Source organism: Protomyctophum bolini (genome assembly GCF_963924005.1).
Source record: "Protomyctophum bolini genome assembly, chromosome: 21".
NCBI classification, from domain to species: domain Eukaryota; kingdom Metazoa; phylum Chordata; class Actinopteri; order Myctophiformes; family Myctophidae; genus Protomyctophum; species Protomyctophum bolini.
This window is the reverse complement of record NC_137882.1, coordinates 24,896,724-24,922,747: the sequence shown is the minus strand read 5'-3', so window position 1 is coordinate 24,922,747 and position 26,024 is coordinate 24,896,724. Positions and strand designations below refer to the sequence as shown.

Below are 26,024 nucleotides of genomic sequence, written 5' to 3'. Positions count from 1 at the left end.
TCATTTCAGTACATCCTGGGTATACAGATAACACAAGAGGCTAATGGACATCTTCAAAGAGGAGCTTCACAGGCCTAGTGACCTTGCTACTGTTCAGTAGGTAGATGACACACAATGCACCGACAGCCAGGCTCATATCTTTCAACCTTGACATTTTGAGTGCTTGAGTGACTGGGTGTGTGTGTGTGTGTGTGTGTGTGTGTGTGTGTGTGTGTGTGTGTGTGTGTGTGTGTGTGTGTGTGTGCACGCGCACTGGGGAGAGAAGGTAGAAACACTAAACAGAATATCTGGATTCTGTCATCATACTGTCTAGACAGGACACCTCACCCTAATCCCCCCCCCCTCTCTCTCTCTCTTTCTCTCGCTCTCATTTTCACTAATTTTCTGTTATTTGCTCTGTCCTCTATTCCCCTTGCTTAATTTTAATGCTCCATTGCTTTCTCTCTCTCCTTGCTGTCACTCGCATTCTTTTAAACCAGCCTTAAAATCTTTAAATATTACTCTCCTACTCTCCTCTCTCTCTTCCAAGTCTTCCTCCATCTCTCTGCCTACTCTCATTTTTATTTCCCTCTAATTTGCTCTCTTTCTCGCACGCACGCACGCAACACACAGCCCTGTGTGGTTTTCATAGTGTGTGTTTATGTGACGGACATAGAGAGTGAGCCTCTCCAACTCACCAAATGAAGGGGAGGTGTGCTCCAAAGCCAAAGGAATGCTCGCACCTCGCAAAATGCTACCGGGAAATGCTGAATCTTAAACGCTAATTACAATGCACATGTTTCTAGCATGCACGCAGAGAGAGAGAGACGTGTGCATGCGCACGCGCACAGACACACACACCCGCACGCACGCACGGGGACACACACCCCTTATCAGAATCATCAGGAGCACCTTATTCTATGGCAGACAGCTGCAGGTGTGGTGCTTTTGAAGTCTTTCTCGTCTTGTCTTAATGTTTTGGAGTAGCTCTGTGTCCGTTAAGTCTTTGTACATTCCTCCCAGCCTGCTAAGCAACGCGTGTGGGATGTCTGCAGACAATGAAAGGTTCCTCACTGAGAAAACTGCATGAAAAGACATCCAAATACTACACACATCAATCTGTGGAGATGCTGACTAAACTCCTTTGTGGAAGAAAAATACTATAATTCATATGCACAGTGTGCATGTTTGTCAAGGAAACATTGTCCCTGTAGCGTTTACTTTTGATTTAATGCATCCTTAACAACAGTAAAATAACAGTACAACTTATGGTAAAACAGTTCATGGCCTGTTTCTTACCTAAAATGTATAGGAAAATTACAAACAAGCTGGCACATATAAGTGACTGTACTTCCCCTTCCTGCATGCTCTCGTGCAGGGCAGGGCTGTACTGCCCTGAACGCATGGAGCAGTGGAGCTCTTCCTGGATCATTCGCTTATTTATGAGCATGCCCTTGATCAAGGCACTTAACCCCCAAACCGCTCAGTGGCCGACGAACCGGCGGTAGAATACTGGTTGCAGAAGGCAGCTCCCACAGCGTGAATGTGTATGAATGTGCGAGTGTGGAGCAGGGCATTGCTGAGAAAATATTATTTGTGCTCAGCGAACCTACCCTGGTTAAATAAAAGTTAAAGGTGCAATTCAAAAGATTTACGGTATGTCCTTCTCGTGAATCACACCCACTTCTCCGGCGCAGCATTACTACAAATGGGTTTAGACAGAATACATCATAGATTATGTTTTGAGCATCTGTTAAATGAGAGGACCTCAATGGAAATAAGTTTCCTCGGCCCTATCAGGTGTACCTGTGTGAAGGAGGGAGCATCAAAGGCGCTGTAGATGGCCGAGGAGCGGTTGGCGCTGCTGGGCGAAGGAGCTGATCTTCTCCGCTAGCTCCATGGCAGCCTGGAGCCTAGGAGAGCTGACAAACACAGACATGATTTAAGTGCAGTTAGTGCACCACCAGCATATACATACTCATTATTCACACAAGCATGTTCTCTCTCAGACATGCGTGCATACGCATGAATGAACACACACCATTAAATAAGGCCAAAATACGCAATATACCTTCAGCACGCACGCACACACACGCACACACACACCGTAGATGCTCAAAAATACATACATCAATATTTGCATATTATTTGTGTCGCTCTCTCTCCCTCTCTCTTTCATACACACACACTAACATTACTATTGTGTTATTATTCCATTAGCTCAGCCCACGTCAGGACCCCAGGAAGAATAGCTGTTGCCAGGTGTAACAGCTAATGGGGATCCTACATAAACTAAACTAAACAGTTAGCGTCCCTCACCGTGACGACTAGTATTCTCCGCCTATAGCTGCTATGTGTCTGTCTGTCTGTCTGTGAGCTTAAGTTAAGCCACTTTGTTCCCTCAGCCACATGAAAGCACTGGACCACATCCAGATCTCTGTGCTGTGGAAGGAACTGGGCCTTATGATGGTAGACTTTGATGCCCTCTGTGCGTATGGTGTGTGTGTGTGTGTGCATTTAGGGTAGCCTATACGTATACGTGCTCGTGTGTGCGTGTACACACGCATAGATCTGCGTATACTGTGTGTACTCAATGCGATGTGTGTATGTCTATTCGTTACCGCCTCTGTGTTTGGCTCTGATCTCTCCCTGTGCTAAGTGATCAAGCTCAGAGAGACCAATTAGACGGAGGCCTGGTTGCAACTGTGGGAAGGAGCACTTCCTAAAAGAATTAGCTTAATCTTCTTCTAATGTCTAAGGAGGGAAGGAGGGAATCGGGCAGAGAACGGAGCTGAGGAAAGCACATGGAAACTTGGAAAGGCTTTTTTTTTGTTGGGAGATTTAAGGATGAAGGGCCGTCCAGGCGTTCATGCATTAATATAACACCGGAGATTCATGCATAACGTAATCTTCAGCTGCTTGGGTGAGTGAGGAGTGGACAGAGGTAATAGTGGCTTAGACACGGTACCTATAGAGCCAAACAAAGAAATCAGATTCTTTCAAATTTAAGATTATGTATGATTTCTCTCAGATCTCACCCTACCACTATACAGCAGTGTATTTCTGGAACTATGGGACTCACTTGACCCAACAGTGGTGATTTTGCGCCCGTTTATGGTGGGTCCAAACTCCAAACACATCTAGTCCAACTTAAGATATGTTAAATCCCTCTGATACATCCGCCAACTGCCCCCACGTACGTGGAGTACATGGGTAAGCGAGTTCCAGTTGACATACTCAAGTGTGGAGTGTGGATTCTTGTCGGGCATTATTCTCATTTGGCAGATTATGTTTATTATTATTACAACTTTTTCCAGGTACTGCTGCAACAACACAAGAATGAAAACAATAAGTGCGTAGAGAAATCTGTCTGTGGGAGATAATCACATTTCAAATAGATCCGGTGACGTGACACTGTGACAGTGACACAAGTCTGATATTTCAAGAAGAACTTATAACTAGTGATGCACCGAATATTCGGCCGCAGAATATATTTGGCTAAAAATGCTTCGGCCCGAATAGGCAGAAAATATATGCAATTAATGCATTCAAAAGAGCTGAATAAATGTTTTATGGACCCATAATAGTGATTATTATTTAAGTTAAGTTTTGCCATAACCATTTATTTTGCCTTAAATCAGGTAGCTTTAAGGTACGGTCATGACAGCAATGGTAGGAAAAAAGATATATAATATTAATCATATTCGGATATTCGGTATTCGGTTTTCGGCCAACTGTTTCCTATATTCGGTATTCGGTTTCGGCCAAGAATTTCCCTTTCGGGCGTGCGTGCGACGTGAGTGCGTGTGTAATTGGGTCATCGGCCCCTGATTTGAATGAGAACATTTGGCCGTTTGAGAGTAGACACATTTCAGCCACGGCCAGTCAAAGGCACCCCTATAGAAACCATGGATCTTTTAACAGACTTAATTATAGGTTGTTGATGTATTTCCATATGCATGAGATGCATTGTATAACGTACAAAACGATATCTTAGACCATCCATTATGCTATATTTCATACCCATAATTCCATCGAAACACTGTGTGTCAAAGTCCACTTATACAAGCTTTATACATTTTGACACAATCCATATAAAGCATCTGCTTAAAGTATCTGGTTTCATACAGGCTAGGAGCACAGTTCAGAAGCTGCTGACAGAATACATATACATGCACATATCGTGTGCATATTCACGTAAACCAATGTAGAATTCCTATGTTTTAGAGGCTGCTGCATTTTCCCTGCAGCGTTTCTGCACTACAATTTTTTTTTGGGGGGGGGGGGGAAATAAGTACTAAATAATGTTGGTTACTATATTCATATAACCCAGTGGTTCCCAAACGTTTTAGCTCAAGACCCAAAAAGAGTAATTAGACATTTTCCCCCCGGGACACAAACTAGTGAAAAGGGCCGATCTACAAGCTCACAACATGTCGCTTCGTGCAGCCACACCCAACAGTGAACAGTTGTTTTCTAATTTGTGGAATTTCTTTGATTTGTCTTCATGAAATTACTGAAAAAAAATCGTTTAAATTTTGTTTTTAATTCATGAAAATCTTAGCTTTTTTGGGAATGTTAAAAATAATAATATATATATATATATATATATATATATATAATATATAATACCGTATATATTTTTGGAATGTAAATGTAGGTCCGGCCGAGTGTTTGGGAACCAGTGATGTAACCAATGTAGAATTCTCATGTTTTAGGCTGCTGCATTTTCCCTGCAGCGTTGTTGCTGCACTACAAAATTGTTTGGGAAAATACTAAAGTACTAAATAATGTTGTGCAGATCCAGTGTGATGGTAGCCTGGCTCCAGCCCTGAATCGCTAGCCACACCCATTAAAAAAAAACATCTTGTGAAACGAAATACATTTTCAGGCTAGAGTGATCGGACTATCTCAAATGGCTAACACTTTAGAAAGGTATTTATTCACACTGCATAACAGCTACAGTACAGTGCTGCATGGTCTCGGGAGCATGCATCCTAAGAAATATTTAGGGAAAACCTATCCCACTAGTTAACTTGCTATCGCTCAAACTATGTGTGCCAAAGGAACAAGAGTTTTTAAAGTAATCAGGGAGCCTGATTCCCTGACAACGTCCGGATTCTTTCTGCCCTCAACGGCAATCAACTTAAACTACACGATGATCTAAATCCCCACAGCAATTTCATTCTCTCCGTAGACACAGGTCTACTGCTGTGTGTTCACCAGAGAGGGGAAAAAGAGACAGAGCCGAGTCTAAAGAGGGAAGGAGAGAATCAGACTGTGGGTCGGGACTCGGGACCCATTTGTGGATCACAGACAGATTATTATGGGTCACAACATTAAAAAAAATAATAATAATTATATTAGAAAAGATTTTTATTTATTTGTATTAAAAATAAAAAATAAACACATAATACTTATGGTGCAATTCAATGTGTTGTGTGGTTGTAGATCTGCTGTTTCACTAGTTTGGGCCCCGAGCAAACATCTAATCTTTCTTTTGGGTGTCGACCTGAAAAGTTTGGGAACCACTGCTGTAGAGCATAGACAAAGAATGAAAAACAAAGAGAGAGAGAGAGAGAGAGACCAGTGAGAGGGAAAGAAAATCAGGGGTGAAACAGTTAAACAAATAGTCAATTGACATATAGTCAATTATTTAAAATAATCAAATTAAATATAATACAAACTCAACGGATTATGAGCTTGTCAGTCGACCATTTTTTCTCAACAAACAATAAAAATAGGGAATACATGGTCAGTCATACACATTTTGAAGAGATTAAGAGAGAGACAGAAAGAACGAAGGGGAGAAGGCAGACTATAGTGAGAGCGAATGAAAACACAGAATCAGAGCTGTGAGGTACAGTGAGTTACTGGCTGGCCTCCATCCTAATTGCTAAAGAGCAACAGCTGCATGGGACTGGAAGCTCCTGCCGTACGTTCTCCCCACCACCACCGCGCCGCTTCCACCACGCCACAATCCTGACTCGCTAGATCCTCAGAGCGGCTCTGACAGAGCCCCTGATTCCATTTGACCATCCCTTATTGAGAGCACATGGTCAGACTCATACATGTTTGCATAAGCCAAAATTCTAACTTTCTTCTACTTTGTTCGTTCTGTATGTGTGTGTGTGCGTGCATGCGTGTGTATGTTGGGGGGGCGGGTATAGAAACAATGAGTCCTTATTCATAATCTCCAAGTTAGGTTCTTTCTATACATGCTTCAAATGAATGGGAGATGCAATGCCTAGAACTTTGGTGTTAATACATCTGTAACCAATCCAGGGGTTCAGACAGTATTAAAGCACATATGGCAATCTGACAGACACAAGCCTGTGATTTGGTGATCTGTGTGTATGCGCGTGCGTTCGTGCGTAGATTTCATATAATTTCTCAGTCACCCCATATTAGCCAAGATTGTCATATTTTTTATATTTGAATTGTTATTATAGCTTATGGGTGAGCTCTATATCGGCTGATGAAATCTGACATGAATTACAAGATATGATTCAGTCATTGGCAAAAGAAAGAATGAGTGGACATACTTTCTGCACAGGTGTGTGTCTTTCAGTATCAAGTAAGGGTTTGGATTCATAGAGAAGTCTTTCACCTATATTTCTTCTTTCCATCCATGGTCTTCAACGTAGGTGCACACACACTCACACACTCACACTCCTCAGGGACAGGGAATAGATTAGAATAGATAGTGCCGCAGACAGCCTCTTAATGTCATGTCCAGCACTATCATCCATGATTACAGCAACGGCAAAAGGACGGAAGTGAAAGGGAGAAAGGACAGATAGAGAGAGAGAGAGAGATATATAGAGAGAGAACAAAAAATATAAGTCAGGAATCAGGATGGGATGGCCTTCAAAGTTATACAGAGAGTAAGAGAATCCTGGTCTACTCTATGTCTGTCTGTGGTCCTGCTGGCACCGCTGCTATCAGCTACAGGAAGGATCTCTCTCTTATCCAGAACCTGCAACACCCCCTGCCTCTCTCTGATATTCCCGTCTCGTGTGTCCTGTTTGCAGTAAGACATGAACACACACACACACACGCACACACGCACGCACGCACGCACACACGCACACACGCACACACCGCAAGCAGACCTGTCCTTTGTCCTTGTTGGGTGCAGGGCGGTTGGGAAGCATCTCCTTGAAGTTGTCTTAACTATAAAGGAAAACATGTCATGAAAGGCCCAGAGTTTTGAGCAAAAGATGAGCACAGTCTGAAGGCTCCTGTTAGTAAAAAAAAAATGTTTCCAAGTACAACTACAAATAAAAAATTATAATCTAGAAAATCCATTCTGAAGATGTATTAGTATTTTAACAATCAGTCAAATTTAATATACACTAGGCCTACTATAGAGTACAAGCACGGTTAAGTATCAGGCTTAGCTTTAACTGGAGGTTTTTGCGTGTTTCAGCAAAGTCTATTGTCTAATAACTAGATATAAGAGGTGGTTCTCTTCCTGACACAGTTCATCCTCTGACTGAAATGTAGGCAAACCGGAGAACGCTGCAGATACACTTTATCTACTAAATATGGAGACCGCTATAATGTCTTGGCCTAATGTTTAAGGGGTAGTGCAGGGTTTAAAGAAGCCCATTTGATTTATAATGAAGCAAAAGTCCATTAAATAGCCCTTTGAGACAGTCTAAAGCATTATTTGTTGAATTCTTTCCTCCACTTTTAGAGAAAGAAAAAAAAATCAATTTTCGAAAAACATTGAAAATCAATGCAGAAAGTTCAACTCCTCTCGCTGTACCTTTGCCACATTGTGAGAGAGCGCCAAGATGACTTGGATACAACTTAACTCGCTTTGGACTTTTTGCCCTCCACAATACCTACTGTTTGGGCACTTAACCCCTATATATTACCAGTAAGACACGCAAACGCGGGAAGCGAACGCAGCTCGTACATATTTGGGGGTTTTTAAGATTTATTTTTAAGTTATTTTTTTAAGTTAAGTTATTTTTAAGTTAAGTTTTTAACTTAGCCATAACCATATAAGGAGTCCCCAAAGCAGCTATACGTCCAAATATGGAGTGTGTTGCATCAATCACAAACAAATCACTCAGCTCCATATATGGGCACAAAGGGGGGGACACGGACACACGGACAGACAGACAGACAGACATGATCTGCTAGGTCTCATAGTAAGTGCTCACTGCGTTCGCAATAATTCATTGCCAGGGGTCCCCCAGGCGTCCTTTTTGTCCCTCTGCACCAAATGTCTTCGGGCAAAAAGAAAGAAAGCTCCGAACACATCACGTTGCGAGTGACACATTGTGAGCTAATTCAGCGGAATGTTCACCTATTATGACATATGTCCAGAATAGGGACACGAGGGTTTATGTGGTTAATCATGGGAAGTACCTACAGTACCACAGAATGGACTGGCCTATAGTGAGTCTGCAGCTGTGCCAAAGGCCGTCGATTCATCATTTAGTTTGGAGACTTGAATGCTTTCATAGCAGTGATGGACAGTACAGTACCTTTACTTGACCCATTTAGGAAGGACTGAGGCCGATTCTTCTATTCTTTTCTGGAAAAACGTAAAATATTTGTTCAAAGATTACCTACTGTAATATACTGTACATACTGTAGCAACAAGAACCCCAAAATGGGTTCCGGTCTTGAAGGGTAAGAAAAAACACCTAAAAAAAAGTTCCCGTCCTAAATGGGACTGGGTTAAGTAAAATCTCTGATCTGTACTTTTGCTTCCAAGTAAGGGTTGTGTAGTTCATATATGGTGTGGTGCGTAGTGCGTACGCGTGCGTATGCACACAAGCACGTGCCTATGCACATAATATGATTTCACCACACATCCAAGGGGACACTATAAGATAGCCAGTTGCCAGCGCCATTATTGAAGTCAGAAGTTGGTATGAAACCGGACAGCGTGAAGTAGTTCTCAGCTCTGCTGCTGGTGGTGCTGGCATCTCACACCACATCAAAAGCAAAGCCCTCCACAATGGACTCCCAAGAGGCTAATACGATTAGGTTTGATGCGGATTAGAGACAGCCACACAAATCCACACCAAACGAACACTGGACCGACGGACACACGATTTGGAGAGCTGAGCAGAGTCTTCGGTTCGGAAAAAAGCCGCGACTTTGAAACTCTCAGCGGGGAACCCCTGAAAAATAGCTATACTGTAGGGCTGGTTTGGGCTGGGTCCGGTCAGAGATGTAGTGCCACAATTAACTTGATTTCATGTCTCTGGCCCACTGAGAAAACACCCAGAGCATGTATTCTTTCGTTACACAAGACCACCAAGTCTGAAAATAGTAGCCTAGTGCAGAGTTAAATAGCTGTTGATCTGAAGAAACTCTAAAGAAAGAACACGAGTCAAATGAGAGTTGCATCAAGACCAGGTTCTAATAAGCATATGGACTGACCACACATACAATACACAGACGTGTGTGTGTGTGTGTGTGTGTGTGTGTGTGTGTGTGTGTGTGTACTGTCTCACACACAGAGACAGAGAGAGAGAGAGAGAGAGAGCAGCATTCTTACCAACACACCATCCACTGACTCCACTATATCTGGGTTGAGAGACTAACAGTACATGACCCAGAGGAGCCCTGATGACCTCTAGGGTCCAATAGCACACACTACACACGCACATTTGGGGTACATTCCACAATACGTGACCATAGAGAATATACCACACTCTAGTCTCTCCACACTCTTGTGTATTATTTCAGTGTGTGCGTGCGTGCGTGCGTGCGTGCGTGCGTGCGTGTGTGTGTCACACACTTTTGTGTATTGTATGTGTGGTATAGGGTGTCTGGAGGACTGCAGGGTGGTTCTGGTTTTGTTGAGCACAGGCACACACCCAAAGCCTGGCCGCCTCTTTGTTCGCGACAACAAATGGCCTGTATTCTTCATTAGGCTCCAGGGGACCACCAGCGGCCCCTGAGGGGGTTCCAGGCCAACCGGTGGTCAGGGGACCACCAGTGAGCATCACTGAAGTGGCAATAATCACGTTAAACAACACCCTCAAGTGTACCCTTAAAACTAAGAAAATTGCTGATATACCGGTATATATTTTTTTTAATGACAAAAAAGTGACAGTAGTCACTACGACCACAAATGTCCCAAGAAACTAGCTAGCCTTGCCACCGAGTTTGCTAGCGCTCTGAGCGGCTGAATTATTTGTTTTGATTAGGTGGTGAACAGTGCTGGTTTGATCCACGGCTAGAAACCGTTTCAACCAATCAGATTGCTTCCTCGAAACGACCGGTTGTAGAATAGAGGTTCAGTTCCTCACGCTTAAATTACACGGCCAATACGATCAATATGACCATATATATATCCGTCAGTCCTGGTCCCATTCCCCGTTTTGTGCCCATATATGGAGCTGACTGATTTGTTTGCACAATGCACCTGATGCATCCATGACAACACATTAAGGGTTAGACAACACACTCCGAATGCAATTTCAAGGGGGAGTGGCTATCGCCGACATCATTCGTCAGGAGTTGATCATATAATTCATACAATCATATAATTGGGAGATCTAAAAAGGTCAGAGGTCCTTTGACGAATCACTGTGAGCTTCAGTTCTTGACCGTTTTCCATGAGCCTCTGCCATATTGCGGAATTCTGGGGAAAACGACAGCACAGAACTGACAAAACTGCGAAAACTGGCAGAATCAGAAAAAACGGTAAAAAAAACAATGGGTCTTCGCCTCTTCAGGCTTAATTCCTAAAAAAACTCACATTTGTTTACTACTCACTCTGTGTCTCAGAGTGAGTAGTAGACAAATGTGAGATTTATTTTTTAAAACAATTGTACCATTATATTTTAATGACCATTAGTGAGGACCAATTATATGATGGTACTGTAGGTTGAAAATGGGTCATCCTTTAAATGCTTTCGCCTTTATTTTATATTTTTTATGGAGGGACAGACAGTAGGCTGACAGGAAATGGGGAGAGAGATGGGCGGAAGACATGCAGTAAAGGCCGTCGGGATCGGGAGTCGAACCCGCGGCACACTGCCAGCCAAGGTGCCTGGACCACTGAGCCATGGCCCAGGCCTGCACTTTATTCTTAAATACTACCATTACATAACCTTTTTTTCATAGTATAAATTAGCCTTAAGTTTGACGACTGTGCTAATGAGTCATTAGAGAATAGCTGCAGTATATCTTAGGATGTACACCTCCGTTTTAGAGGTTTTCCCCAGATGGTCACTTCCAGGACACAGCTGTGTCTACTCTGTCTAAACCCACTTCTCTCTCTCATCTCCAGAGTCGCTAATAACACCCGACTGGAGGAGGATCAAAAATACGTTTTTAACATAAGCGTGTTTAACTATTTACATTCGCGCCGAACGGCGCAGATATTTTCAGACTGCCACGGTCAGTTAATATCTCGGCGAGCTGTCTGTCTGCTTCTGCACTTTTCCGACTGCGGCCTCGACCCGCTCGCATGCACGGGACCGCGGGTCGTATAACGCGGTAAACGCTTCAGCTACAATGACGGGTTCTGTACCTATAGATGATGTCACCGCCCGACTATCCCATCGCTGATTGGAACTCATTGAACAGGTGTTTGAGTTGGCGTGCGTTCTATGGCTGCTTTGGATCCTAGTATAGCTTACCATTAAAACATGTGGCTTCTAGTACTGGCCTCAAGCTTTACCCACTTCCAGGTGGGGGAGACATGACCAGAGAAAGAGGAGACACTTGGGTCACTTTTCCACAGTATAGGGAGTCTTCCGCCGTAGTCTGAAAACTCAGATATTCTACATATTCTATACTATGAGACGGATGTTAGGTTCATAGTTTTTTATTTAAGCGTGTACATTGTATAGTGAGCTGATGAGAATGCACTGTAATGGGGGGAGGGGGGTGGGTGTAGAGAGAGAGAGGAGAGTTCTACTGGTTTCAGGTACAGAAACAGCATTAAGGCAACAAGTCATTGTGGTGGTTTTTCCCTTTTCTACCAGGTAACTAACTACACATTCAAATCCTGACTTTCCTGACACCAAAAGGGGTTCCCACCCCAAAATGGGTATCCTGACTGATTATTCAAGTCAGCGAGCAAAGGGTCAGAGTTAAATGAACACTCATAGGATGGTCACAGCGTAAAGAGTCCAGCGGAACCCTCGGGGTCCGTAACTCCGTATCCTATTCCTAATACCCGACGCCTTAATGCCACAAACGTCTCCTCCTTCCCGTTTAACTCCTAGGTGGAAAAGAAGGGGCCCCCGGACAGGAAGCCGCAGGTTTCGGCAGCCATGTGTCACGTGCCAGGAAGCTGTCAGTTCCTTGTGGTCGCCATCGGCCCACATCACAGAAGGCGTAGTGGGACTCGGAGGCCCTTTTCTCTTTTTATTATAGAACCGCCAGGGATTCCCTCGGGCTGTTCCCACATGTGCCCGGCCCAAAAGACCAGTCAGAGAAATTCAACCATTAAAAAGAAAATGTGCAACAAAGCTACAGAAGTGGTAGAGATGGAGGGATTTGGAGGGGGTGGAGGGGGACTTTAAATAAACCATGCCTCCCACAGAGCAGTGTCACTATTCAGGAATCATATGGACACATACAAGGACACATAAGGACAGTCTAGTCTTTATGCTATTCTGTTGAATTTGTTAAATTCAACGTATTATTTTATTATTAATAATAAATATACATTTATATAGAGCTTTTCTAGGTACTCAAAGTCGCTTTGTGGAAACAGCACACATTTATAATGTAATTGAGAAGGACAATATTACCCTCACCGCCGTTTCAGCAGCAATGTGATGGGTTAATCTGCTCTAACCAACGCTGTCTCATTACAACTTCAGAAGTCAGCAATATTGAATATGACACATACGCCAAGACTGGCACACTCATACACAGTCATCATCATAATGGACCCCTAAGGCTTAGGGGTCCATACCCAGATGAGTGGTAATGCCAAAGTGAATCAACTTTTAAAACTTTAAATCTCTCTCTCTCTGTCTTCCTTTTCTGTCTCAAATAAACATCTCACACACATCACATCTCATGCACATGCCATACCGACCGTACACACAGAACACACACAAACACACGCTCTAAGGTACATAAACTACAGGCCCGACCTCGTCACACAACACACCACTATAGGCCACAGTTTAGGGGGTGACAAAAACGCATGAAATGCCTGAGTCAAAATAATAATTAGTCATCTAAACTGGTATCCAATGAAGGAACCGCAGTCGTTAAAAAAACCGAGCCGCCGCGGGGGAATTATTCTCAAATGTGTTGACAAACAGTTTATGGCTGGATGGGGGAGTTGGGGGATTTGTGGCGATGAAGAGACTGGGAATTAGTTGCTTGGAGGAAATGCACCACCGCTTGATGTGTTACGACCGCAGATATGTGTCAATGTGCTTCTCATGCATAGTTTCGAACTGATGGAAGAGATCTGAGTGGAGGAGAATTACATGACATCAATTAACACCTAATAGAACACAGAGACCAGAGGTTGAAGGACTGGGTGTCATCGAAAAGAGAAGATATTCCTAATCCCCAATTGAGGGGTTAATGTATATATTCCATGTTTATGAAACAAGATGATGCAATCCTGCCTATGTGTGCCATGCCGTGACAACTTGTGTGTTACCCCTGCTGTTTAACCACTTAAGCCCACGGTTAAGGGGTCCACCGCCACATAGCCACTAGCCAGGGGGTCCGCAAAATAATTCAGATTTTTCACTTTCAGTTAGAGCAGTGTGTCTGTGACTGTGTGGTCGTTTATGCATCAAGGAAGTAAGTAAGTAAGTAAAGTTTATTTATAGAGCACCTTACACAGACAATTATAGTCACAAAGTGCTTTAACAACAATAAAATTAAAACAAGTCAAGTCAAGAACTAAATCACTAATAAAGTAAGACAAAATAGAGTTAAAGTTTGGGAACCCCTGACATAAACCCTATACTTAGTTGACCGGGGTCCCCCAGGGCTCAATACTAGGTTCGCTCCGTTTTTTCACTCTACACCCAATGTCTTTGCTGAAAAATAGCTGATCTACAAGCTCACACAGCGCTCTGTTACAAGCTTGTACAGTAGATATACTTCCCCAGAATAGGTACGTGGGGGTTCATGTGGTATAACGCTTCCTACAACCTGGTATTTCCTCTTCAATGTCTCACTACAGAGGAAAACATGGCAGTGTGGTGGACGGTATAGGCAGACGTGAGTGGGTGTAACGAATACTGGAATGCTTGCCTCAAAACCCCAGGTCACCCCAGGTGTATAGCTGGCGGAACGGCTCAGCCTAATAGTCCTAAACGTAAACATAACCTTATTTCTAACCTTTAACATCAGTATAACGGTGCCAAAACCTAACCCTATTCCTAAACTGAACCCCAGTAAAACCATGCCTAACCCTATATAAAGTTATTCCTAACTAAACCTTATTCTCAGAAAAGAGGGCGAGCGTGTTTTAAGGCGAGCATTCCGGTTTACCGGTGTAACATGGCTGGACACAAAGGACCGTCCCGTGTCACCAGCCATGTTTTGTGAGACAGAGAAAGAGAGAGAGAGACAGAGAGAGAGAGAGAGCGATAGAGTCAGACAAGGGCACTGTCCGGATGTTCTCTTCCTGTTAAATTACAGGCCCCGTCTGTACGATAAGCCCTATATGTTTAAAACCACCGAATACAGCACTGCCGGTAAATTACACTACAGCAGATGTATTTATAAACACCATGGGTGTATTTATAGCCACGCCGAGCAGAATGGCAACAGCGGTGGTGATGACGGCAGCACGAGGCGTTGGTCAACACACGAGCCACCTTTCCGCACCAACGGGGCCAAGCGCGGGATGTGCCCGGCCCGGGGCGAGCGAGCAATGTTTACACACAACGAGATCAAAAGCAGCATTCGCCGGCGGTTGGAAGCTATACAGTACAAGACGTGAATCATCATCTCCAGCTGGACGCGAGACTAGACACAATAGACAAAAGAGATGTTGTTTTGGGGGAGGCTTAATAATGAATAAACAAGCCGTGTTGGGCACTGGGCGGTGGTGCTTCCTCTCCTACTTATCAAGCCTGCCCAGAAGACTTTGCCCACATGGGGCCAAAAGGTCATGGTCATTGGCGTTATTGCGGTATGATGACAGTCTCAAACACACACACGTGCAGCCGTGCACGCATGCACGCACGCATGCACACAAACAGAGGGAGGCTGAGGAGATAACGGGGTGGATAACAGATAAGAGTTGAAAAATAGCAACAGAGTTCACTTCCTGGCATTTTGAATGGGGGGGGGGGGGGGGGGCGATGACGTAACACAAAGTTATTTTCAGAGACTCCGACATATTTAGACGCGCAAAAGAGGCACACGGTCAGAAGCAGGATTGATTCTCACACACACACACACACACACACACACACACACACACACACACACACACACACACACACACACACACACACACACACACACACACACACACACACACACACACACACACACACACACACACACACACACACACACACACACACACACACACACACACACACACACACACACACACACACACACACACACACACACACACACAAAAGGCGGGTCAGGGACCCCCAGGGGTTCCAAAATAACTGATCTACAAGCTTGGATACGCTTTTCTACGAGCTTGGCATATACTGTATCTGAAAAAACATTGTGTTTCAACACAAATCTTCTCTTCTGGGGGGCCCTGGCACATCGTTGAAAATAGGTGGGGGGGGGGGGGGGCTTATACATATCATATTTGTGGGTCCTCCTTGACATGAAAAGGTTTGAGAACCACTTAACTGTTCCAGAAGACAGACAGACAGCCAGGAGTGCTATGATGATGATTAGGGAGACGTGCCAAATCTGCGGCAGAACACCGACCCCCACGACAGCGCTCTGCTCTCCTCCAGTACTCTCAGGTCCGCTAGCAGAGCCAACTCCAGTACTCTCAGGTCCGCTAGCAGAGCCAACTCCAGTACTCTCAGGTCCGCTAGCAGAGCCAACTCCAGCACTCTCAGGTCCGCTAGCAGAGCCAACTCCAGCACTCTCAGGTCCGCGGCTAGCAGAGCCAACTCCAGTACTCTCAGGTCCGCGGCTAGCAGAGCCAACTCCAGCACTCTCAGGTCCGCGGCTAGCAGAGCCAACTCCAGCACTCTCAGGTCCGCGGCTAGCAGAGCCAACTCCAGCCCTCCTCCGACCGCATATGGTCGCTGACCGCAGCTATCAGCGGCTTGGACAACACCAGCCTAGAATTGGATGGACGATGGACCGTTATCAAATGACAGCAAAAGTTTACACATGAATACATGCACACACATACAGTACACAGTGGTGGGAAAAAGTACTAGTAAAAGTATCAATACTGCCATGAAGAAATATTCCTCGTAATGTACTGACAAGTAAAAGTCCTGTAGTCGAAATTTACATTAGTAAAAGTACAAAAGTATTGACATCAAAATATACTATATACTATCAAAAGTAAAAGGTACTCAGACAGAATGTCCCATTTTCAAATGTATAAGAATCTTTTGAAAATAGCAGTACTGTAGCCTACTTAAGTAAATATTTGGAGTATCTGTAGTTTACTTGTGCATACTTGAGTGAGACCATCATTTCATTATAATTCAAAGACAAATATTGTACTTTTGACTCCATCACATTTCTAGGAAGGGAAAAAGTACATTATGAAGAATTAGCCACTTAAGCCCCATTTCAAATGTTTTTTGGGGGAAATGCATACATTTCAATACAACAATGCATTGATATCAAAATGGAAATATGCTTTGTACATTTGAATACTTGGTATTTTTTCAAAGCAAGTATTCCAGTACTTTAACTTTAACAATTTGTTACAGAGAAACCTTGCCTTTTAATATTTGACCATGTGTTCTTCATCACTGTCTATACATGCATGAAATGAGCACAAAGGGAAAACTCCTTTCATGTTGTATATTATGTGTTTCCTTTACTTAATGTTTTATGTAAAGCACATTGAATTGTCTTGTTGAAATGTGCACAAATATACTTGCCTTGCCTTTCTGAACGAGGCTGCAACAACGCCTCTTCCCTGTGCCAAGGAATCTCTTGACGCTCCTACACAAACACAGGCGTCAAATTAAACTGGCATAATACTACTTACACTACTCATTAATTCATAATTAGTTTCATGCTTTTCTGCTTTGTGTTAAGCTTATGCACACGCAAACGTTCTGGATTTCCTCCCTGATTTATGGTTCAGCGCTATGTCAGCAGCAGCAAATGACACAAATCCCGTTTGTCCAAACAAAGGACACTCTGTATACATTGTAATGAAGTAACTGCTAATCTCACAAAGCCATAAATATTGATGCATTGCAACTCTTTATTCTGTGTGCACATTGAGGGAGGCCAGGGGGTCCATTCTCTGTTCCAAAGCCGTTCCCGTCTTGGGGATGCTATGCATTCCACACTGAGTTTACGGAGGTTCCACTAGTGTTATCGGTTGAAGCTTTGCAGTTACATTATCTCTGTAAGGAGTCTCCATTCCATCGACTGACTGATAAGACGTGTAGTGCTTTATGCACGCAGCACGTGCTCTCTCTAGGTCGTCCTCAGACAAGCCCTCCATCGTCGTTTCCAGCCATCCCGGTTCTCCATACATCTGGCCAGTTTGTTGGTACTTTGCGCTCCTGCGTCGTTCTTGAGTACATCCACGTATGTTAGCGCGGGACGTCCTCGTGACCGGTGCCCGTGTGTTGGTTCCCACAGCACCAGTTCGCTGGCTGGCAGCTCTTGGTGTCTTTGGCAGTGTCCTGCTAGTCTCATTCTCCTGGCTGCCATTTTCTGGCTCACCCTTGGCATTCCATCATACAGATTTGTGTACAGATTTGCGATGCACACCAATGGACTGGGGATGCACACATCTCATGCATTGCACGAACACACACACACACACACACACACACACACACACACACATACGTTATGTATCGGGATAGACATGAGGGCAATGCACTCAACATTCCGATATAGCACGAGGGTTAATTAATTTGTGTTTAAAAAACCAAATCATGTGGATGTCGGTATCCAAATGGTAACGCTGTGGCTTCGTGTGGCCAGCCTGTGAAGTCAGCCAGCTATGGAAAAAAAAAGAATAGATGCCACCACACACTCACACACTCACATGTCAGGTCAACCTTGAGAGCTAGTGTGTGTGTGTGTCCCACTCCCACCTATCCGTTTCTCAAGTCAGTCATCTGGCCCACTGACCCATTTGTGGGTCACAGACCAATTGTTTGGGGGTCACGACTCGAGTAAAAATGCAATTTTCTTCTCCTACATTAAAAATTGAACATAACAAACAAAAGGAAGAAATTCCAAAAAAAGAAGAAAAACTAAAAAAGTGAACCACTGATCTATGACGTACATGCCTCCATACTAAGGCAAGGTTTCAGCCGGATCTGAAAACCCCTTTGACCTCCATTAGTATAGTATAAAACATTATGGGAAAACAAAATGGTGGAGGTCCTTCCGAGGCTTACTGGGCAGAGCTGACGAAGGCGCCGAGTAGTCCAGCTGTGCCTGTTTGAGAGATTATCTCTGGACACACACAGTCTCTCACACACACCCCGACACCCCCTCTTACAGGCGGCTCGCCTCCTGCTGGGCCAGGCCATAAAAATGTAGCTAAATTATTTTAATGAGGTCTAGAAAATGGTCAGAATAAATGATCACTTTCAAGGTTCCTTTTTTTTTGGTTTTTGATGGAGGCGTTTGGATCTGCCAAGATAGTGAAAACATTGATCTCACACTCACTGAAATGCATATGTGCGCACGTGCATGCACACACACACACACACACGCGCGCGCGCGCACACACACACACGCACGCGGCTCTCTCACCATCGGCCCAGGACCCTCTGTGACATCTTGCTCCAATTTGAGGGAGGCCGTGTGATTGGCCAGCTCCTTCAGATCGTAACCAGCGCAGAAATTCCCTCCTGGAAGAGACCACAAAATTACAAAGTATGGCAGCTGGAAAAGTCAGAGAGGAAGGGAAAATGACGAGGATGAAAAAAACAACAAGTTGAGCTGGAGTCGTCGGGGCTGCAATTTGGACAGCGGCTTGCATATGAGGACGACCGCTGCATGCTGGGACGGATGACTGACTGCTGGCATACAAATGGTTTTCTTCCCTGACAAGCCCCAACACATACACACATACAGTAGATACTGTACACACACACACACACACACACAAGCATAATGCATGCAGAATCATGTGTGTGCAAACATGCATACGGTACTTGCACACACCGACATGCCGCAGCGCCTTTGCACAGGACACGCTGTGTGCGTGCACAGTGCACACACAAACGCATTAAAAAAAAGGTGAAAGTGTAATTCAGTGTCTGCATTGCAACACACACACACACACACACACACACACACACTTACAGTACAATGCTCTCATTAATAGCAGGCACCAAAGCCCCTTTCGTTGGATTCATGTGGTCATTACAACATTACCCAAGAGGCCTATACAAACGCAGTGACATAGACTGTTAAATCTCTCTCCTTCTTCTCTATGCTTTGCTCTCCCTTTCCCTCCTCTTCCTTCTCTCTCTCTCTCTCTCTCTCCCCGCTGACTGTAATGAAAATAGTTATGACAGGGACATACGCCAGCAACACCCATAGACTGTGGGCTTTGATTACAGGCATGGGTCAACGCAGGGCACTTGTATAAAAACACAGTGTCACACTGTTTATGGGAGCAGCAGTGTGACCGAGCACCTTTGTCTTCACGTAAAGAGAAAATGAGAAGCTCTGGAAAGCTTCTCTCTTCATGGAGGGCTTTAGCGACCGCGGTCGAGGTGCTTGGGGAAAGTGTTCAGATTGTAGCCCCAGTTGTTAATTTAATAAAAAGATTTAAAAAAAAGAACACTGGTTCTTCTGGAGTTTAACTTCTGGAGTTTAGTTTAAGTGTAGGCCTTCTCAGGTTCAAGTGGGGTAGATGTAGTAGACTAGCCTACATCTAACATTTTCACATATCATGTTTCACACTTCGGGCTGAAACCTTGCCTAAAATTTGGAGTCATACATCCGTCATATGACCAACATCACAGGCTGGCCAGTAAGTCCTAGTTCTGCATGTGAGCCACGGCTTTCTTCATGAGATGATTGAGATCCATGATTAACTTAATACCGTAGGTCAGTGTAGAGAAGAAGAGATAGGTCGGATGGGAACCTGGCTGCCCTGGCGGCTTCTCACACACACAAAAAGCCTATGGTCTGTTTACGCACTCGCTAAACTAACTGGGCACCCCAAACAGTTTAAAAATGTTGACCTCATAATCTCCATCCTGGGTTCAAAATCTAATCTAGCCCAGTCTGCTTTGTAAACTGTACAATAATCTAAACTCGACGTGATACAGTATATCTTTTAACTCTTTGGGAGGGACTGCTAAATCAAATTGATATAGGCTTTACTTTTTATGTTATGAGACCCTTTTTCTAACAATATTAAGCTTTATTTATATCCCATTGCTGACAAGAACGGATGTACTACCTTGCGATGCGTGGTAGCATGTAAATCATTTGTAGTTGGCAAGCGACACAGTCATGCGATGGAGTAGAAAAGAACACATAAGCCGCCCACCTTTTGACTGAAGCTCATTATTACTCTATGTAGGCACTATAGATGAAAATAAACTATATGGTACAGCACATAAAATGGAAGCATTTATGTTTAACACTGTACATTACCTCACAACAACAAAAGTTAAATAAATAAAATAGGTTGTATATACATTCAATCTCTGCACAGGAATAAGATGAAAGCAACAGATTTATTTAAAAAGATATCTGGTGACAATGTTTCATTCCACATGCCCGCGTGGTGACCTAGGCAGCCTGCCATGAAGCTGGTTCATGGCCACATTCCACCTGACCACAGAAAAGTTACAAAATACAGATATGGGGGCCCAAAATACTCGAAATATGTGCCAACACATTCAAAGCCTACGTGTAGGCCAATTACATTTAATTATGTTTCATCAGGAAAAAAAAAAACCCACCCTCAAAGACAAACATAAAATGAGAACAGAGAGAGTGATCACGTTAGCACTAATTTGAACAAAATGGCTTCCTCATGTTTGGAGAAACGGCGGTTCTCCCGAACAGGAACCTGTCATCTCAAAGCTTGAAAGGATGGCTAATCGCCACTGAGGCCAGCCATCTCGTTACAGCACTATAGGTGAACCTATACGTATGAATTAATGTGCACTGGGACTGTTAACAATGCATAATAGACGGGCAGGAATTGCAAGTCCAGTGCCATTTTGCTATAGGGCTCGCTTATTGCAAAGCGCAACACTAACCCATTTAGCATGAGGCAATTACGTTTGCACCTCACACGTTGGTTTCAGTTCAACTCTGAACAGCCTTTGTTGGCAAACCACCAACATATGAAATGTTCTTGGGAGTATTTATGAACTGAATGCTTGGTTATTCTTTCTTTCTTTGCCAAATAACTGAGTGGGCACTGGGCAGTTAAATTCAAGATTTTTATTGTTACACATCTCATATAATAATAATAATAATAATAATACCGGTATCTAAAATGTATATAGCGCTTTTCTGAGAACCCAAAGAAAGATGCTTTACATCGGGGAATGAGAAAACAATAAATAAAACTTATTAGGGGAAAAACACTGATAAAAGTGTAAGACTAAAGGAATAGAATCAATAAAAACAGTGTACACAAAAGGAATTTGTTTTGGCTACTCAACATTGCAGCAGCAATAACAGAGATAATTTAAGAATAGCAACAGTAGTAATTCTAGTAAATAGAAGGCACAAATAAATGCCATAGCATGTACATGAATCATAGCACACTTTGGTGCTTGGAGCTGTCAGCTGTGTGCATTCCGTGCACATGGGGTTGTGTGCGCGTGCGTGCGTGCGTGCGTGCGTGCATGCGTGCATGCGTGCATGTAGAAACCAGACAGGAATAGGCCTAGTGGCAATCGTTCATGGGAACCACTGTACACTTGCGTGCTTCAATCAATTGGAGTTGGAGTGCCCTTTACAATGCAGACGGGGAGTAAATACTGGTGGAGCCAGGCCGAAGACATTACTTCCACTGTGGGAAGGTGTTCGTTTAGTGCGCGAGTGTGTTGATTATGATTATTTTTAGAGGTACGGCATAATAATTCAGCAGGTTCTCAGTGGTTGATACAGTGCAGGCCCCGTCGCAGGTGTGAGTGTGTGTGCGCTGCCGCTGCGTGTGCATGTATACACTAGCACCTACATTATACAGCACTGCTCTGGCCACCTCTGCTGGATTATATGAGTCCAAGTCAAACCAAGTGCAATTCTATTATATCGGGGCCAATGCAAAGAAGATTATAAATTGTAAATGAAAAACTAGTGTAGAAGGAAAAGGTGCAGAACAGAAGAGCGTTGTGGGTCAGCAAGAAATTAACCACTCAACCCCAATATACTTCATTCACCCCACTAGCTTTTTCCCCCTCTATTTTACACCATATAGCTTCACCGACAATATCAGATCTACAAGCTCTCTCTCACACACACACACACACACACACACACACACACACACACACACACAAACATGTCACCTTGTGAACTTATATAAACGCATAGGGTTCATCATGCAGTTAAAGAATGATAGAAAGAAAGAAATGTGGAAAGAGGAGGTAAAGGAAAGGAGGCAGTGAACATGAAAGGATGAAGGAGGGGATGAATAGGAAATGTTAGTGAAGGATAACAGTGTTTCTGTGTTGTGTGTACTGACTGGTACAGTAGAACTGTCCCAGTTCATTGATCGCAAAAGTTTGAAATAATCGTTATTTTGGGGAAAAAACTACAACAACCAGCACTCACAGGTAACAAAAAACGGTAAATGCTACATAGCTTGCGGAGTTAGTTCAGGCAGGTCCTTCTGCATGTGGCTCCTGGTTTTTATGTGATGTTTGCTCCCACCGGGGGTGTTAATGTTTGTTTGTGATGGTGTTTGTGATGGTGTTTAATTGTGCCGAACAGGGAGAAAAATGTAGCAGAGCCGAACGCCAAGATAAAATATTATATGCACACTTGTATTCTCATTCTATAATACGGTAAATATTGGTTCAATCTAATCGTGAGTTATCTGACTGAACTATAGTAAAGTGTAAATGGTGCTGCTGAACAGATATCTCTGAAAAGGCACATCGTGGAAACATTGTATAGTCTCGACGATGTTTATCACCATATCGCCCACCCCTAGCCTGATTTATACTTTGCCTAATGACGGCAGCACACGCCGTAAACATTAGATCTACACAAGCGCACGACATGCATGGCAAGTCGAGTGGCCAGTCACACTCTCACCTGTCACCTGGCCGTGAATGACGGCCACACTGAGGGACGGGTCTTTGTGGAAGGACGTTAGCTCCTCCAGCAGCCGTCTTCAGGTTCACCGCGTCGTGTACCTCAGGGCAGGTTTATGCCCACGCAAGCCACCGCCCCGCCCCGCTCCGAGACCACCACATCTGAGAAAAGAATCAGAATCACTTTTATTTGTCTAATAATTCAAGAAAGAGCTATAGAGACGGGGGAATAGACAGAAAGACATAAAGAGAAATGAAAGAAAGACAGAGAACAAGGAGGGGGGGGGGGATGGAGATTGAGAGACAAGGAAAGAAAAAGAGACATGCAGACATACTGCAGACGAGGGATATATACTGCATGGCTGCACTTCGAAAGAGAACAATCCAAAAACAATGAGTATGAATGACCCAGCAGACCCGCAGTATGAGTGATGTAAATGGTGTGTAAATGGTCCTGTGTGAATGGTTCTGATGACAGAAGTCATCAGAGAGAGAGAGAGAGAGAGAGAGAGAGAGAGAGAGAGAGAGAGAGAGATGGTGGTCTGGCTAGAAGATTGATTTGGGCTGAGATGAAGGTTTTGGCTCTCTACGAGTGAGTGAGTGAGTGTGTGTGCGTGCGTGCGTGCGTGCGTGCGTGCGTACGTCCCTACATAATTCCATGCATGTGTGTGTTTTGGCGTGCGCATGTGTCCAGCTGTGGCAGCCGACCTGACATTGTTTGGGGTCAGCACAGGGAATCCAACCCTCAACCTCAGCCTGAGCGTTGCCAGAGAGCAGTTAGATCCCCATCCGAGAGAGAACGGCAAACAAGTCACTGTGTTGTTTCACCCACAGCTCTCATTCTGCCGTCAAAAAGACAGGTAACTGTCCGACGTATAGCCACAATAGTCAAAATGACGCTGAAACGTTATTGGGGGAATTAATGCATGTGAATGTGTGAATATTAGGGGTGCACGATTATGAAATTATATCCGATCTCCGATTATTTGCAGGGTCATATCTGCCGATACCGATTCTGACCGATTCCGATATTATACAGAGGACCACAATGAAAACAAACCTAGGCCCTATAGGGGCTTGGCCTTAAAGTCTGTTAACAGAGTATTCAATCAATCAATGAATTGCATAATACTTTTCCAAGTGTCTGTTTTCACAACTGAATACCTAATGAATGAGATGAGTACACAAATTAAATGTAGATTAGGATTTATTTATTTTTTGCTGGTGAAAACCGATTAAATAATAATAATAATCTATTCCGATTATGCTAACGATTCATCGCACATCCCTAGTGAATATCAAACGTCAATCCAAATATGTCTGTTGGCAGATAAGGTATGATTCGGCCAATGGTGGACAAAGGCCTATACTCGACCCCAGTACTTGAGTCAAACGCTAGTCCTGGTCAAATATTACTCAACTACAAGTGAAAGTTGCTCAGTCAAATTTGTACTCGAGTTAAAGTACTGCAGTGTACTTGCTTTTGTAGATTGGCGATTTTCAGTACATTTCTGTAAAATCTTAAAAAAAAAAAAAAAAAAAAAATCTACATTTCAATAAAGCAATGCATCTACATTAAAAAAGAAAATGTACTTTTGAATACTTAAACGAATATTTCACTTTAATTTAGATAGATTACCATTTTAATTCTGCAGTGCAGTGGTTTTCAACCTGTAGTCCTGGGACCACCAGTGGTCCTTGAGAGGGTTCCAGGTGGTCTCCAGCTAAATTATGGAGAGTTGTTAACCAAATGCATGGACCCTTATCAGATCTTTAACTCTTGAGTGTAAAATGAAACCATCATGTTATGCTCTTAAGAGTTAAATTATCGTTAAACATCTGCATTAGGCCTACTTAATTTACAAGAAGTCTACACAATTAGAGAATGTATAGATGTTACTTTGATCAATGTAAATACCTGTACTTGTTATCTCTATATGGTACTACTAATAACATCAATACAGCATGGAAATGTGGACAAAATCTTATCCAACGAGACACCAATAATATTCTACTGAAACACTGTACAGTAGACAGTGCGTCTCAAGACCATCCATGCTGGCATGGGTATATACCGCCCTCTATCGTCATTACCCCGTTACTACATGGCCTAGGTCAACCGATCTATGTCTGTGTATACAGAATGTACTTACTTATTTAGTATATAAATGATCACAGACATTCTAGGTCTAATAAGTCTTCCTATGACTCTGCAACAGAGACCTACAATTTAATAAATGCACATTGTAAACAAAGTGAAAAAACCTTTACCTTGGCCGACCAAAGTGCCACCGCAATAAGAACAAGACTGAGTCTGACGATGTTTCCCATTGTGGTAGAGCGGAGGAAGAACAGAGTGTCTGGTAGTTCGTAAATGAGCAAGAACTGAGAACAATATGGATAAGAAAATGTAAGAACAATATGGTTCTCAGCAGATATAAGGGTTGCTGCCAGAGTAAGGTTGCTGCTGCTCCCACACAGCAGCTGTTCACCATCAGCATTCAGCAGCACTAATGACGTGTGTGTGTGTGTGTGTGTGTGTGTGTGTGTGTGTGTGTGTGTGTGTGTGTGTGTGTGTGTGACATACCGGTATCTGTTCTCACAACTCTCCTCTCCGTCTCTGGCCCACGCTTCAGAATTGGCCGTCCATGTGATGTCCACAGTCTCCAT

The 26,024-nt window shown here is 43.6% G+C and overlaps 1 protein-coding gene across 1 annotated transcript; it reads right to left on the bottom strand.

Annotated features, from left to right (window-relative positions):
* Nucleotides 1-26,024, bottom strand: LOC308336441 (uncharacterized protein; the record flags this gene model as incomplete). The annotated part of the gene is given in 8 exon segments (XM_080793806.1): nucleotides 1-15; nucleotides 1,786-1,837; nucleotides 1,839-1,892; nucleotides 15,865-16,187; nucleotides 16,190-16,229; nucleotides 18,848-18,962; nucleotides 23,356-23,432; nucleotides 25,942-26,024. Coding segments are annotated over 8 exon segments (759 nt in total).